The sequence below is a fragment of the Lotus japonicus genome, chromosome 3 (assembly GCF_012489685.1).
Source record: "Lotus japonicus ecotype B-129 chromosome 3, LjGifu_v1.2".
Lineage (NCBI taxonomy): Eukaryota > Viridiplantae > Streptophyta > Magnoliopsida > Fabales > Fabaceae > Lotus > Lotus japonicus.
Window position 1 is genome coordinate 65,926,124 of NC_080043.1, and position 16,468 is coordinate 65,942,591.

The window sequence follows — 16,468 nt, forward strand, 5'->3', positions numbered from 1 at the left end:
GAAAAAAATAACACAACTTAATAATTATAAATATTACACATGCATCACACAAAAAATATAACCAAGTTAAAAATATGAGGCTACAAACTGAAACATCAGATGCAGAGATTGTTGATTGTTGAGCTAATTTTTTTTTTCATAGTGGATATTAAGCATAGGAGATGAAAACGGGTAAGCAAAAAGAAGATGAAACTACTCTGGACAGGTAGTAGAAGATATTTATTTGACTCATTCAAACTGAACTAAACTATCTAAGCAGCAGCCAAGGCGCGTGTTTAATTTCTCAACACTCCTCCTTGCCTTGGAGGTTGCAGATGCCCTTCAAATCTAGCCTTTGGAAGGGCCTTTGTCAAGATATCAGCATTCTGATTTTTAGTCTTACAATACAACAACTTGATTTCTCCTTCTCTTTGCATCTCCCTTAAGAAGAAGAACTTGATCTTGAAATGCTTAGTCTTCTCATGGAAAACAGGATTGCTTGAAATTGATATTGCAGCTTGATTGTCAATAAAAATTTGTGTTGGCTCACTTTTCTCCATGTGTAAATCAAAAAATATTTTTCTTAGCCAAATGGCTTGATTCACAGCAGTTGTAGCTGCTACATATTCTGCCTCAGCTGTACTTTGAGCCACTACATCTTGCTTCCTTGAACACCATGAAAACACACCTGAGCCAAGACTGAAACAGTAACCTGCTGTACTTTTCAAGTCATCAACTGAACCACCCCAATCACTATTAGAAAATCCATGAAATAGAAAACTCCGAAAGTGAGTGTACATAATGTCATAGTCTACAGTCCCCTTAACATATCTTAGAATTCATTTGGGAGCTTGGAGATGTAATTCACTGGCATAGTGCATAAATCTTGACAACACACTCACTGAAAACATGATGGCGGGTCTAGTTGCAGTCAGATACATTAGACAACCAATTAGGCTTCTGAATTTCTGCTCATCTACCTTATCAGCTCCATCATCTTTGCTGAATTTTTCCTTTTGATTCATTGGAGTGGTAGTGCTACTGCAATTCTCCATGCAAAACTTTTTGAGTATTTCTCTAGCATATTTTTTTTGGCATATGAAAACAACATCTTGATCTTGCTTTACCTCCAGACCCAAAAAGAAAGACATCAAACCAAGGTCTGTCATTTCAAATACTTGGAGCATTTCAGCTTTAAACTCCAAGATTAACTTCTCTTCATTCCCTGTTACAAGCAGATCATCAACATAGACAGAAACTATGATTACATTAGCATCCATCAATTTCACATACAAAGTGGCTTCACTGGGACTTTTGAGAAATCCGAGTTTTTGAAGATAATCATCGATTCTGCTGTACCAAGCCCTTGGGGCTTGTTTAAGACCATACAAGGCCTTTTTTAGTTTGTAGACCTTCTTCTCATGTCCCTTGACATGAAATCCTTCTAGCTGCTCCACAAATATCTCCTCCTGCAAATAACCATTTAAGAAAGCAGATTTCACATCTAAATGGTAAACTTTCCAACATTTATGTGCAGCCAAAGCTAGGAGCATTCTGATTGTATTGAGGCGAGCAACCGGAGCAAATGTTTCTGAAAAATCCACTCCGAACACTTGAGCATAACCCTTCACAACCAATCTTGCCTTGTATTTATTTATAGAACTATATGCATTTAGCTTAGTTCTATAAACCTATTTGACTCCTATAGGTTGCTTGTGTTGAGGTCTGTCCACTAGCACCCAAGTGTCATTTTTTTCAATCATATTTAGCTCCTCCTTCATTGCATCTATCCAATTTTTGTTCTTCTCAGCTTCAATGAATTATGCAGGTTCCAAGACACTAGCTACATTACTCCTTTCATAAATTTCATGTAAAAGTCTTGTACCTCTGACGGGAAAGTCATCTATATCATCATCAATGATATGTGGAATTTATGGAATTTGCTTCTCCATTGACTCCTCCCAGCTCCATTGTTTGTTCTCCATGAATTTGACATCTCGGCTTACAAGAATTTTCCCATTTTGAGGTTGAAAAATTATGTACGCTTTTGATGTGCTACTATATCCAATGAAAACTCCAGGATCTGCCTTCTTATCGAGCTTGTCTCTTTTAACTTGTGGCACGAAAGAGAAACAAAGACAACCGAAAACTTTAAAGTTATGGAAATTTGGTTTGTAACCAAACCAAGCTTCAAATGGAGTTTTCCTCTGAAGAACTCTTGTAGGCAGTCTATTCAGCAAGAAGATAGCAGTATTTGCAGCCTCTGCCCATAATTTCTTTGGCAGCCTTTTTCATGTGGAAGACACCTTGTTATTTCCATAATGTTTCTATTCTTTCTTTCACTAACTCCATTCTGTTGCGGAGTATAAGGTGTTGTAAGTTGGTGCACAATACCAGCTTCTTCACAAAACTTGTCGAAAGTATTATTTTTATATTATGTCCCATTGTCTGACCTTAGTGTCCGCAACCTGCAATTACTTTGATTTTCCACTAGTGCTTTATATTTCCAAAATATATCAGCAACCTCAGCCTTGGATTTGAAGAAATAAATCCAACAAAACCTGGTATAATCATCAATAAATGTAATATAATAGATATTGCCATTTAAAGATGGTGTTCCCTGAGGTCCTCCAACATCCGTATGCACAAGCTGCAATTTTTGCGTTGCTCTCCATGCTGTTTGCGGAAATGGTGTTCTGACTTGCTTGCCATATTGACAAGCTACACAATCATCAAGTTTGTCTTCAAGTCGTGGTACAGCTTTCACCAAAGCATGTTTCTGCATGTATTGAAGTCCAGCAAGATGGAAATGTCCGAGCCTTTTATGCCATAATTAGATGTTGTTGCAGGTACTTGAAAAAGCTATTTGCTCTTACTCCATCAGATTTAGAGTATAAGTTCTAGCCCTCATTTTCACTTTAAATAAATCATTGCCTTTGGCATCCTGAATCAGACACCATTTGCCTTCAAATATAACTTTGAAGCCATTGCCAGCCATCTGTGCAACACTAAGTAAATTCTGGTCAATGTTAGGTACATATAAGACATCAGAAATATATTTTAATCCTGCTATGCTTTCAATAGCGTCTGTTCCTTTTCCTTTGGCTGGGATAAAAACATCATTTCTAACTTTTAGGTTTTGTCAAGCTCTTTAAAAAGAGTTTCATCAGGAGTCATATGATTTGAGCAGGCACTGTCTATTAACCACAAATCACTAGAACTGTTGCTTGTTGCAAAGCATGTTGCTGCAAAGAGTTTCTCATCTTCTTGTTGCTCCATAGAAACTTTTGCCTCGATTGAAGACTTGTAGATACGCTCTACATGTCCAAGATTGCCACACCTTTTGCACTTGATGTCAGGCCTCCACCAACATCTGCTTGGAGAATGGTTTGTCTTTTTGCAATATGTGCAAGGTGGAAAAGACTCATTCTGTTGTATGTTGGAACTTCCAGGTTTGTTGTACTTTTTCCTTTTGTTATACTTCTCATCCATTCCTCCTTGCGAGTTGTTTGCCAGAAAAGCATCCTCTGCTGCCACCTCTTGTCTCATCATTCTTCTTTGTTCTTGTGCTTGTAGGGCATGTAAAACTTCTACCAAGGTGATCTGTGACGGATCCTTTGTGTTCTACAAAGATGCTATAGAGGCTTCATATTTTTCAGGCATTGTTACAAGAATTTTTTGCACAATTCTTGAATCTAGAAATTTTGTGCCAAGTAATCTTACCTTGTTGGCAATGCCAAGAAATTTGTCAGCATATTGTTTGGCTGTCTCGGACTCCTTCATTCTTTGTAGCTCAAACTCACGTATTAAGTTCAACACTTGCATGCTTCGTATTCGGGCATCTCCTGCATACTCTTCCTTAAGATAATTCCAGATTTCACTTGATGTTTGGAGGGTCATGATTCTGGTGAAAATCGTTTTTGAGACACCAGCAAACAAGCAAGCCAAACCTTTGCCTTCTTGGTTTTTCTTTCCTTGTGATTTTTCATCTGGGCCACGAGGGGATTGTTTGGTAACGAAGCAATTTCATAATCTTCTTCCACAGCTTCCCAGAGGTCTAAAGCCTCCAAGTAGGATTCCATTCTCACAGCCCAAAGGTCATAGTTCTCCCCATCAAAGATAGGAAGAGCTACATGTGAAAAACTTGATTCGACATCCATAGCACAGGTCCCGTAAGAAGTAGCTCTAGATACCAATTGTTGTTTTTGATATATTAAAAAGTAGCAGAAGAGAAAATTGAACGGTATAAATTTTTTGATATGAGGCAGCAAAAGCATAATACTTTATTGAATCACAAACTTGAATTTAAATACATCTTGAAAATAACTGATAAGAGATAACCTCCTTAATTTAAGCTAAATTCTAGGGGCTGTTACTTATAATTAAAAACAAAACATAAACTGATCTCTCCACTAACAGCTAGTAGAAGATATTTTATTTGACTCATTCAAACTGAACTAAACTATCTAAAGCAGCAGCCAAGGCACGTGTTTAATTTCTCAACAAGTTTCTTCAAATTACTGTGAAATCACAATTTTCCTATCTTCCTCAAGTTGTTTCTTGAATATTACCAGTAGTTTCTCATCCTGTAAAGAGTCACAGAATTTCAGATGACATAAACCACGATATAATGAAACTAATACTCCCTCCGTTCCTATTTATAAGAACCAAATGGAAAGTGCACTTGGTCCTTTTTATAAGAACCAACTTGAAGTTTGTGGAGAATTAATTATTTTTGGACAAGAATGCCCTTATTTAATTGAATTTCTCTCTATTTCTACTTGCTATAGCATTAATGATGCATATAAATTAAGAATAATGGGCGGAGGGTAACTTTGGAAAGTTGATATAAATTGAGAACAAATTTAATGCAATTATCTAGATTAGCTAAATTTTTTAAAGGGTGTGAAGTGGTTTTTATATTAAGGAATGGAGGGAGTAATAGATATACTTAAAAATTACCTTAGGTGGCTGTATAGACAACACATTAAAGGGCTTGTAAATTTCACCATCTTTTGATGTCTTTTGCCCTTTATTCATAGAAAAAAGCTGTGAACAATTATGAAAATGAATTCAATAAATTTGGGAGGAGATAACGTTGACATCAATTTCAACCATGAAAAAATTCAACGACTTTACATTTATCAACATATTAGGGGATCTAAGTAGAAGAAGAAGAAGAAACAAGAGTGATTTAATAGAAGAAAAATTTGAAACCATGGAATACTATTTTTGAACTAACGCAAAAAAATGTAGAAAGATAGGAATCATTTGTTGGAAAAATAAAAGATGGAGAATATAGAAAATGAGGAACTCATTATTTCTCCACACGTGCTACATGAGATGGTCTTCCATTTATAATGATAAACACATAACAACTACATAATTACTCAATTAAAAATACTTAACAGACTGGTAAATGCTTAGTGGTTACATAACAAAGAATGATGGCCCTTAAACACATAATTCTCCTTAATGCATACTAACTCATGACCATTCATTTTTTAACCTTTATTTTCTAATTATTATTAACTTTATTTCTAACATCATTACCAACTTAGCAACGCAAGCAAAGTTGAAAGTATCATTGTCTGTCAAACATGATAAATAAGAAAAGTCAAAATGATGCAAATCAGTAGGAGACTTTTAGAATATAAATAAAAATTAAAGCTTACTAGTTGTCCTTTCGACTGAGCTTTGTTTTGCCCACAAATCAGTACTATGGGGCCAGATAGCAGTTCAAACTTCTCTTGGACCTTTTGAAAAAACTCACTTTGGATTGACTTAGGAACTGATTTATGCAAACCATCTGGAAAATAGACAATAAGTGGTTGTTTGGAATGTAAAACCTGCAAAACCAACAGTCAGTCATGGTCATGTCTACCTATTATTATTATTAATCCAAAATTGGTTTTGGTTCCAAAAATTGAAAAATACCACCTCACATAAAGCCTCCATTGCTATGTAGCAATCCTCTGATGGAGCATCAAGATCATGCTCAATGTTGTTAACATCAGTCCAACAAATTGGTGGCTTTATATTATCAACACTTTCCAGCTCATCCTCATTAATATCCAAAATGACAGAGACTCGATCTCCATTAACCTCATACACCTCTCCTCTCTGACCATTAGCTAAAGGCCTGCTGCAATACATCCAAAATTGGTTAAAATTGGATAAAAGCAATACCTGCATGAGATATAAATAATTCTCATTTGCATGTAATTTACAGTGTTTGTCAATAAAAAACAATCTAACAGATAAGCTTCAAGGAATATCAAACGATAATGGTAACCGTGTCATGAGATAGCATCACTAAGTAACCATATATAGTGCGATGCTAGAAACCCATATACTATTAGAGAATAGAGAGAAAGTTAGAGCAAGAAAGTTAGAGAGAAAAAACGGTTATTACAATCAGAATACCGGGAATGGCCGCCAAGAAGGAAACCTCTAGTGTGAACTGTGAAGGATTCCTCTTCTCGCCGATCGATGCCTCCGATCCCCAAGCCTGTGGGAGCTTCTAATGGTAGTGTTCCCCTGTTTGAAACGACAACAAATACGGCTCTAACCAGGAAACTCATCTCCTACAAGGATGCCTTGGAATTAATGGTGGGGTGAGGCTGTGTCACCACGGAAAACAGATTGGGATAATATTGAGTGATTTTGGTGTTGAATATCTGGAGCAGGATCCTTTATCTGACGGGATTTCTGAAGCGATTGAGGATCCTCTATGCCCGGAAATCACCATCTCGAAGGAGGGACAGAGAGTTTGCAAGCCATGGAGGAGGTCTGTGATTGTCAAATTACTGGGAACAAAAGTGGGAATCAGATTCATGCAACTCATTGCCAAAGCGCTGGCAACCTAAGCAAGCTATGGAGATAATTGACCGAGAAAACGACTATTTCTTGGTTAAATTTGTTGATAAGGATGATTTGAGTAGGGTTTTTGATGGGGGGCCTTGGCTCATAGCGGATCACTACTTGGTGGTTCAACGGTAGTGTCTTGAATTCTTCCGCATGGAGGATGATTTAAAGAGAGTTGCTGTCTGGATTAGGATGATATGGGGAAATCTTTGGAAATTGATAAAACAGAGGGGTGTGGATGGTTCCTTCTCTACAACTAGGGCAAAGTTTGCCAGACTTTGTGTGGATTTTACGAAGTATTGGTATCTAGAGTTAGTATTCACAAGAGAAGGCTTCCAGTTGAGAATGAGGGGTTACATTTCGCATACTTTCATTGTAGCCGTTACGGACATAAGGTGGGCGCTTGTAACCTAACTGCAAAAGAGATCATGAAGGAGAAACAGGTGAAAACTGCACGTAGTAGAAGCTTGGGGAAGAACTTTATCAAGGATTCTGCTGAAGAATTTGGGCCTTTGATGCTTGTTCAGAAAAATAGGAGACCAAGGATGGGGCCTCCTAGGAACTCTAGTGCTGGGCAGGGTGGTTCTGCGAGAAAGAAGGTTGCAAGGTATGATGCTTTGTATAATAAACTGCAGATCTGAGCACCAAAGGTGTGCTGGGAGGTACTTCTGAAGTTAAAGGCTCTGTTCAGGGCACTGTGGCAGGTGCAATCCAATCCCTCTTGTAATTCCTGAGCAATCTTCTCCAAAAATAATGTGCAGGGTTCTATTGGGTTTTCAAAGAAGGTTAAGGGAAGAAGTGGTGGAAACAAAAAATCTAAACATGGTGTTCTGCAGGCCAAGTCTCATATGGCTTTGAGTCAATTCTCAAAAATGGCCAGGGATGTAGGATTGAAAAAAATGTTGGGCAATTTGGCAGGGCCTAATAGCCCCATCAAGGCCGTTGTTAAAGGCTCAGGATCTGGAGTGGAAATTCATGACACAGACTTCTTGGATTGCTTAAACTCAAACAAGGAAAATGTGGACAAGATTAATTAACAATCACAAACGTCCCCTGCAAAAGGTAAGCCTTCCCGCCAATCACGTCTCAAACTTTATTCCTCACGCTTCACTGCCTCACACCACCACTAGGGGTGAAAATAAGACAAGCTGGCTTTGCGTGGCCCAAGTCTGGCCTGCATTCTCTTTCTGTGGCCCAATCTTGACCTGTGGCCTTTCATCAAGCTAAATTTTAAGGTTTGTCTTGGCCTGTTATAAGGTCTGGCCAGCCTACTTAAAAGTCTATTTAACAGATAATTTCAAATAAAGAAGACCAATAAGTCAGCACGCTAATAGGCCACGGGATAATATGTCTTTATATATCATTGCATTTCCTTTTCAAATAATAAAACTTGCATATCATTGCTCTCACATAATACTATTTATATTATCGATAAAAATAATATTACATAAACAAGTCGGCTTATCAAGCCAAATAAGCCTTTTTTGAAAGTCTGGCCTTTTTAGTTAATTAAGCATTTTAAAAAGTCTAGACCCAACCTTATTAACAAACAAGCCAAGCCAGGCCCTGACGAGCCAGGTTGTAGACCCTTGACAGGCCGCTTGGCTTATTTCCACCCTTAACCACCATATTCAAATGGATCAAAGTTGAAGGTTTAATTTGGGTTCTGTTAAATCTGATAAATATTTCTTGTGTCAATTCATTGATAAACTTCTACAATATATATAGATGTAAAAAGATATCAAAAACTATATCTATCTAAATCTAAAAGATATAATCTAAAAGATACTAATCTATAATAGAAACTTATATTTGAACCATATCTCTATTTCTAAACTGAATCTTAATAATAATATTCAACACTCCCCCTCAAGCTGGAGCATAAATATCTAATGCATCCAGCTTGTTACATATGTATTGTATCCTAGGACCTCGTAAAGACTTAGTTAACATATCTGCAAGTTGATCCCTAGATTGAACATAGGAAGTCTTGATGACACCTGAGAGGATCTTCTCTCTGATAAAATGGCAGTCAACCTCTATATGTTTGGTCCTCTCATGAAAAATTGGATTTGAGGAAAGATACAAAGCTGAATGTGCATTCTTCTGTGAGAGAGATCAATTGAGTTCTGAAATGGGTTTTCTTAGAGCTGATGACCTGAGGAAATATCTTGGGGTACTTCTCCACCATATAAGAGTCTAGTTTCCAAGCAAACTTTTCAGTATTTGACCAAGAGAGCAAATAGGAGGTTATATGAGTGGAAGATGAGGAACCTCTCCTTTGCTGGAAGACTTAATTTCTCTAATCTGTTTTATCATCCCTACCTACATATGTTATGCAAACTAACCTTCTCCTTATGTCTACTTGTGGTAGCATTGATAGGAAGGTCAGAGACTTTGTATGGGGAAATACTAACAATAGCAGGAAAATTCATCTGCTATCTTGTTACAGAATTTGCTGCCCAACTTTACAAGGAGGCCTTGGGCTTAGATCTGCTAGGGAAGTCAACTTGGCTTTCATAATGAAGGTAAGTTGGGGAATCTGTACTCATAATGATGATTTGTGGGCTCAGTTGCTTAAGTCTAAGTGTATGGTGCACTCCCAATGTTCTCAAACCCTAAAAGTAGCTCTAATTGGTGGAGAGGGGTTTTCCCAGCTGGAACTTTGTTGGGTAGAAGATCATATGGAGGCCTGGAATGGCTTGAAGGCCAGGTTCTGGTTAGATCCTTGGCTGCCAGACTGAGGTATTTTGCAAGGTCAGGCACTAAAGGAATTGACTAATGATGAGCTAAATAAGCGCTGCAATGATTTTATTAATGAAGATGGGAGCAGGAATTTTGTGTCTCAGATGGATTGGCTGCCCCCTGAAACTATGAATCATATCATGGCTGTATCCTCCTTCGAATGCTGAGGATGAGGATGCAGGCCTGGAACATGACTTCAGATGGTGATTTCACTGTTTAATCTGCTTATGCCACTCTATCAGATCCGGTTCTTGATGGGGATACAAGGTTGTTTAAAGTTGTGTGGAAATGGAAAGGGCCTCAGAGGAAAAACCTCTTATAGAAGGTTATGAATGATATCCTTCGTACTAATACTAGTAGGAAAGGGAGACACTTAACAGATATTGCTGACTGTCCCAGGTATTCGGGTGCACACATTTATAGGGAAGCCAACACAGTTGCAGATGCTTTTGCAAAGCATGGTTTGAGCATGTTATCTTCGTTTAGGATTCCGTTCATGTTTGATGTTTGTAATACTCGTTATGTCAAGGATTAATCCCTCTTGTTTTTGGGCTTTTAGCCTCGTACGATCATAATTAAATAAAAACTAAATAACCATATATAGGGGGCAAGAAAAATAAGAGGAATCATTTTATTACCTATCATCAGCTGTAACTGGAATATATGGCCCAATGTACTTCACACGGTCGCCTAAAAGCAGTAATGTAGTTAATTACATGAATATAGCTAATGCAAATGGGAAAATCAAAGTAAATATCCAACAAGATGATTTATTAAAAGTTTGCACCATCATTCAATATCACAAGTTCAAATTATCGGCTTGCGGCAAGTGCCTGTATTAAAGTTCTGCTTGCGAGTAGACAAACTACAAAGTACAAAATAACATATAACAAGTTCATGATATGTAAGATCAAAGTTACCTTTTCTTAGTTGACATTCAAATTTATCATCGAACTTGCCATCATTAGACTTGAAAGTCTCAGACTCTCCAGAGGTTATCTGCCATTAGAGAATGAGATATCAAACCATCTATTGCAGCTTAATGAGTTCAAAGCTTCTATACTCATCTCATGTACACTTGAGAGCTATGCACAGTGATTTTTAATGATAGTCCAATAGTTAGGGTAGACTGTATCCCTCTATCTAGGAAAACCATAGGCTAGATTATTGAGAGATTTAGAGGTAAATAACCTATATATAAACTTAATATATGGCAAAGCAGTATGACATAGACTGATTTGTATAATGGGAAAAGGCATGGTTGTTGTTGTTGTATAAATTGTGATCATTTAGAAAGGAAACTTAACAACCTGGGCTAGTAATAGAACAATACAAAAATAGAATCGTTGTGCAGACACAATAAAGCTAAACATTGGGTGAGTTTTGAAACTAGCAAGCAAATAGATAGGCGACATTAACACTAGCATCAGAATGCCATTTTTAAATATCCATTATCTTAAGTTAAACTCCATGCTCTAATTAAAAGCTTCCCTGGTACTTCATTTTACTACAGCCAAGAAACTTAAAAGAAAATATATCATTACTCATAAACAATTACTAATAGCCTATACACCTTCGGCAATTCTTCAACATTATATGGGACAAGTTTCTGAACAGCCGCTTTAATTTTCTCAACGACTGCTTCGGCAGAAGCCTCTGCATCTTCATTTTCACTAGCATCTGACTTGACATCGGAATAGGTCGACCACCCTTCCTCATTCTCTGACTCCAGAGAACCTTCCTCCCCAGATATATCCTGCGTAACAATGCAAATCATGAAAACATTTGAAAGCACCTAGCAAGCAAATAGATAGCCGGCATTAACCTAGCATCAGAATGCCCTTTTTAAACATTCATTATCTTAAGTTACACTCCATGCTCTAATTAAAAGCTTCCCTGGTACTTCATTTTACTACAGCCAAGAAACTTAAAAGAAAATATATCATTACTCATAAACAATTACTAATAGCCTATACACCTCCGACAATTCTTCAACATTATATGGGACAAGTTTCTGAACAGCCGCTTTAATTTTCTCAACGACTGCTTCGGCAGAAGCCACTGCATCTTCATTTTCAGTAGCATCTGACTCAACATCGGAGTCGCTCGACCACCTTTCCTCATTCTCTGAGTCTGACTCCAGAGAACCTTCCTTCCCAGATATATCCTGCGTAACAATGCAAATCATGAAAACATTTGAAAGCACCTGGCAAGCAAATAGATAGCCGGCATTAACCCTAGCATCAGAATGCCCTTTTTAAACATTCATTATCTTAAGTTACACTCCATGCTCTAATTAAAAGCTTCCCTGGTTACCTGGTACTTCATTTTACTACAGCCAAGAAACTTAGAAGAAAATATATCATTACTCATAAACAATTCACAGCCTATACACCTTCGGCAATTCTTCAACGTTATATGGGACAAATTTCTGAACAGCCGCTTTAATTTTCTCAAGGACTGCTTTGGCAGAAGCCTCTGCATCTTCATTTTCATTTTCATTTTCACTAGCATCTGGCTCTTCTTCACTACTAGCACAATACCTAGCATCATTGTCATCCTCATTCTTTGACTCCAGAGAACCTTCCTCCCCAGATTCAGCATTATCATTGTGTGACAATAAATCATCATCAATATCCTGCATAACAATGCAAATCATGTAAATTTTTGCAGTCTAGCTAGCACCAATACTATTTAACTTAAAAACCATTGGATAACTTGTAGCTTCTTCCACAACTTACATAAGGAGTAAGGATGCTTCTATCAAACACCAACAAAGGAACTTGTAAATGTTGTGCAAGAGCTCTAACTAATCTCTCCTGATAAAGCTCAGTGCCTGATGATAAAATGACAATATAAGACATTCAGACTCAACAGAACTTAGAATAAAACAAGTGAGGTATAGATGTTAATACTTAATAATATAGCATCCAAAACACTATTAGTTCATTTTACGTCAGGTTTGAAAATCAATTACTCAAAATCCATTTTGATCGAATTTAAACAGTGCAAGCCTTTCCAGCTCAAATAGGATGTTCGCTCTCAATTCGCAAGTAAGAGAAGGGGAAATGCTTTCAATTTGGAAAGAATAATAGATTCTGAAAGTGTGTGTGTGTGAGAGAGAGCAGCCTTGCAGATAGTTTTTTTGTCTATAGGGAAATGAATGATTCTACTTCTTTAGTAGAGGATACTCTCTGTTTGATTGAATTAAATTTAGAGTTTTAGAAAGAGGGTGACAAAGAGTATATTGCTGGCAATCATCTTCATAGAGAGATTGCTTAAAAGATGGTGTTTTTTATTAACAGAAATGTAATTATTTGACAGTTGATAAATAAGTGGAATAAATAACAGACCGGGAATACTCTGAAGCAATATTCTTCCACTTGAAGATGCAAGGCCAGTACCAAAAGATGAAGCAAACTTATTATATCTCAAGTGTGAATCAGCAAATTCCACCAGAAGACTTTTTGTATGCTCACTACAGATGGAAACATACAACAACTTAATTCCACATTAAGATAAAAAAAATATATATATATAAAAAGGAATAATAAGTAAGTAATTACTCTATGGGATATGGAAAAGTGTCCCAAGAAACGTTAATTTTCTCCCACGGAACAATTCTTGTCAAAATCTCAATTTTAAACTCATCTCTTCTGTCAAAACAGGGTGATTCTCTCCTTTCATCAAATATAACAGACCGGGGTTAGGTGGGAAGCGAGGTCAGAGCTGAGTTTTTGGTGCTTGAATATTGGAGTCGTAAATTTGATTCTAGGGTTGTGAATTTTGATTTAGGTAGTGTTTGGCCCAACTTTTTTTTCAGTTTAAAAGTTCCTTAAAAGTAAAAGTTGGGCCAAACAGTTTTTTAAAAAAGTTCCTAAAATTATAAGTTACTTATTTTTTATTTTTATGAAGGAAAACATAAAAAAAGCTCTAAAAATAAAAGTTAATCTGAGTAACTCTTTTTCTAAGAGAAAAAGTTTGATGCACCGACGGTGTAAAGTTTTTTTACACCGTCAACCAATCAGATTTCAAGGATATGCCACGTCAATTAATGAAATTAAATAAAAAGAGATATTTTCTCACATCCTTGAAATCTGATTGGTTGACGGTGTAAAAAAACTCAAAATTAAACTCTTTTTCTAAAAAGTAACTTATTTTATTGTGCTTTATGTCTTCCTCTGTGATAATATCTTTCCTCCGAACCCAGCAAGCAAATCGTCAAAATCAGAAGCACCTCTATCATCCTTCTCCGATCTCTTTCTCCCCTTCGATTCCTTACCGAACCCGCCGAGAAGATCATCAAACTCGCCGGCGCGAAGACGTTATCAAATTTAACCTTGGTCGACGAGCTCTTCAGCCCCGGCACCTCTATCATCCTTCTCCGATCTCTTTCAGTTGTTAACTTTCTTCATCTGATTCAAATATGAATGCTACTTTCTGGTTTTATTAATTAAAGTTTATTTCTAAAAAATAGTCTTATTAGAAAATCATAATTTATTTGCAGGTTTTGGATACCACACAGCAAGGTGAAGCAGGCACTCTTGAGAATTGTTGTATTAGTAATTCTGCAATCCAAATCTCTGGATCACTGACATACTTTCTTCCATACAACTATTACCTTGCATATCAGATATTATTCATATTGCCAGTTTCTCACACTTTCAAACTTGAATAACCTTTATGATGCATTCAGGTTCCAATTTTTCTTTGGCTATGGATTTTATGTCACAAGATTTTCTACCACTATCGGGACTATAATATATGCTTGTCTTGTCTTCATGTTAATTTCAACATAAACACTTTCCTGAAAAATCAAATGTTTGTGATCCCCTAACCAACTCATCTTTTTTTTTTCTTTTTTTCCTTTTGCAGATTGTGATCACTGGTGGAGGAGCAGCCTTGATTGATAAAGTTGGCAGGAAGCCGGTACTTGTTTTACCATTGTGGCCTTTATTTTTTGGTTCATTTGGGAATCACTTATTATGGTGAATTTTTCAGAACTGTCATTTGAACTCAAATTGAAAATTCTATTCACTTCTCTTCTCCTCTCCTATGTGTTGTGATCTTCATTTTCATTTATATTATTTCATTTGTTTGGACAGGTCCAGTAACAAGTGCGCCAGGTGAATCTATGACTTAAGAACAAAGTCATATGCTATGACTTCATTCATGTTGGTTTAGTCTTCACAAGTTTCTTTTAATTACTAAGTCATGTTGAATTCTTCATTCTGTGGTTAACTTTCGTTTTTTGTATTTTAATCTAAAACAATCCAGCCTAACTGTTATGCTATTTTATTGGAAGGATATAAGGCAACACATGTTAGACTTGCTGCCATTGCAGTTGGATGGTACCAGGTTAACTGAAAAAGTCTATTGATCCTTATTGGTGATATTTAAACATTGTTTTGTGCTACTGGAATATACAAAATTGATAATTATTTGCAAATGAAAAGAAACATTTTCTCTGGTACTGACTTTTAGATTTTTTATTTCATTTTGGAAAGATGGAAAGATAAATTACACCTTCTAGGAAGAATTGATCCCAAGATCTTCTCTCCCCAACCCATATGTCCCCAATGCTTACCACTTGATCTACTATTTGGGGACAAATTCATTAGAATTTTTGGTACATTAGAAAGATAAATTACACCCAGATTGATCCATGGACCTTCCTCTCTCAACCTATATATCCCCGGCTCTTATAAGAAATAATCTATATATTCCATTCTATTTATCTCAATGATGTTTCTTTCAAATCATAAAGAAACTTTTTCAATTTGATTAGGGTATGAACACTTGTGTCTCTTTTTGTTAACAAGTTCAATTTGATTATCTAAAGATATATGTGTATACTATTTTTACTTTTTAGGTGGATGATGATCTTAAGCAGGAACTTTTCATACCTTAAAACAGGATTTCTCCAAAACTGTTATATTGATTTATAATCTAAGAATGAGCTTGATACTATTCAAGTTCACTACTTATGGTTTAACACCTTCCATTTGCTGATTCTTTATTCAATTAATTTGGTTATATACATTATGCTTTCACTTCTTATTGTAGAATGATCACATGTTGTGGTGGTTTCCATTGTGAGTTGGACATTAATTATGTTTTGTTGCTTAGCAGAGGAAGGTACAGATTATTCAAATGTGGATTATGCTTGACTATGTATATCCTTTTCAATAACGAAGGAAGGCAGGAGGAGTCGATCTTTGAAGGGGTTCAACTCAGAGAATGGAATTAGTTATCAGGTAGAATGAAAGGTTTTGATTGCTCAGTTAATGAGTGGTTGGCACAACCTATTTGTTGTCTCAAAACTGTGGGCTAGACCTGTGTTGATATAGTTGGGTTTTTTGGCTGCTACTCTTATGATTACTGTTGCTGCTGCATCTGTTACTGGTATGGATTTTATGGTTTCATGTGGATATGAATATTTGGATGGGCATTATTGAGTCTAATTGCGAGACACATTGACAGATTGGACAGGCACATTAACTGGTCGTTTTGTGCCTCCTTGTAGCTTTTTTTTTCCTTTTACAAGCGCCTACTATTATAGTGCACATGTGGTTTTTTTTCCCCCCTGTTTTCTCCCCTGGAGCTCGCTGTTTCTTTCTCTTTCTTTTGGCCTTGGGTCTGTACAGTGCTTGTAATTTGCTTTGTCACATCTTGTGCTCTCATATATATAAATTTGGCTTATCTAAAAAAAACTATGTTTTGTATGCCTTTACCCACCTATTTTTCAAGTCTGATTTACATGCTTTGAGATGCAAATGTTCATGGCATCTCTTCATGCAACCTAGGAAAGGAAAACAGATTTGAGCTCAGATGTCTCTTGTGAGCATGCCTCACCTGTGTTGAAAATTTTGAAGGT

The 16,468-nt window shown here is 36.6% G+C and overlaps 2 protein-coding genes and 1 long non-coding RNA gene across 7 annotated transcripts; 1 reads left to right on the forward strand and 2 right to left on the reverse strand.

Moving 5' to 3' along the window:
* Positions 1-2,582: 2,582 nt before the first annotated feature.
* On the reverse strand, positions 2,583-4,062 carry LOC130745348 (uncharacterized). Its single transcript, XM_057597537.1, has 2 exons — positions 3,703-4,062; positions 2,583-3,603 (listed from the first exon to the last, which is right to left on the reverse strand). The coding sequence occupies exons 1-2, from the start codon at positions 3,877-3,879 to the stop codon at positions 3,112-3,114; spliced, it is 669 nt and encodes a 222-aa protein (XP_057453520.1). The 5' UTR covers positions 3,880-4,062; the 3' UTR covers positions 2,583-3,111.
* A 138-nt stretch (positions 4,063-4,200) lies between these two features.
* Positions 4,201-13,291, reverse strand: LOC130745347 (uncharacterized). The gene is made up of 11 exons (XM_057597536.1): positions 13,158-13,291; positions 12,945-13,069; positions 12,333-12,427; positions 11,987-12,229; positions 11,570-11,758; positions 11,165-11,347; positions 10,512-10,590; positions 10,230-10,281; positions 5,920-6,124; positions 5,655-5,828; positions 4,201-4,565 (listed from the first exon to the last, which is right to left on the reverse strand). Exons 9-11 carry the CDS (start codon positions 5,935-5,937, stop codon positions 4,497-4,499), a joined length of 261 nt encoding a protein of 86 aa, XP_057453519.1. The 5' UTR covers positions 5,938-6,124; positions 10,230-10,281; positions 10,512-10,590; positions 11,165-11,347; positions 11,570-11,758; positions 11,987-12,229; positions 12,333-12,427; positions 12,945-13,069; positions 13,158-13,291; the 3' UTR covers positions 4,201-4,496.
* A 479-nt stretch (positions 13,292-13,770) lies between these two features.
* LOC130745349 (uncharacterized) lies at positions 13,771-16,173 on the forward strand. 5 transcript variants are annotated; one of them, XR_009021703.1, is made up of 5 exons: positions 13,771-13,988; positions 14,099-14,287; positions 14,467-14,579; positions 14,697-14,765; positions 14,897-16,173. It is a non-coding gene; the product is annotated as an uncharacterized LOC130745349 (long non-coding RNA). The 5 variants fall into 5 exon arrangements; XR_009021702.1 differs by having other exon boundaries at positions 14,697-14,717; XR_009021701.1 differs by having other exon boundaries at positions 13,772-13,988; positions 14,467-14,520.
* Positions 16,174-16,468: the final 295 nt, after the last annotated feature.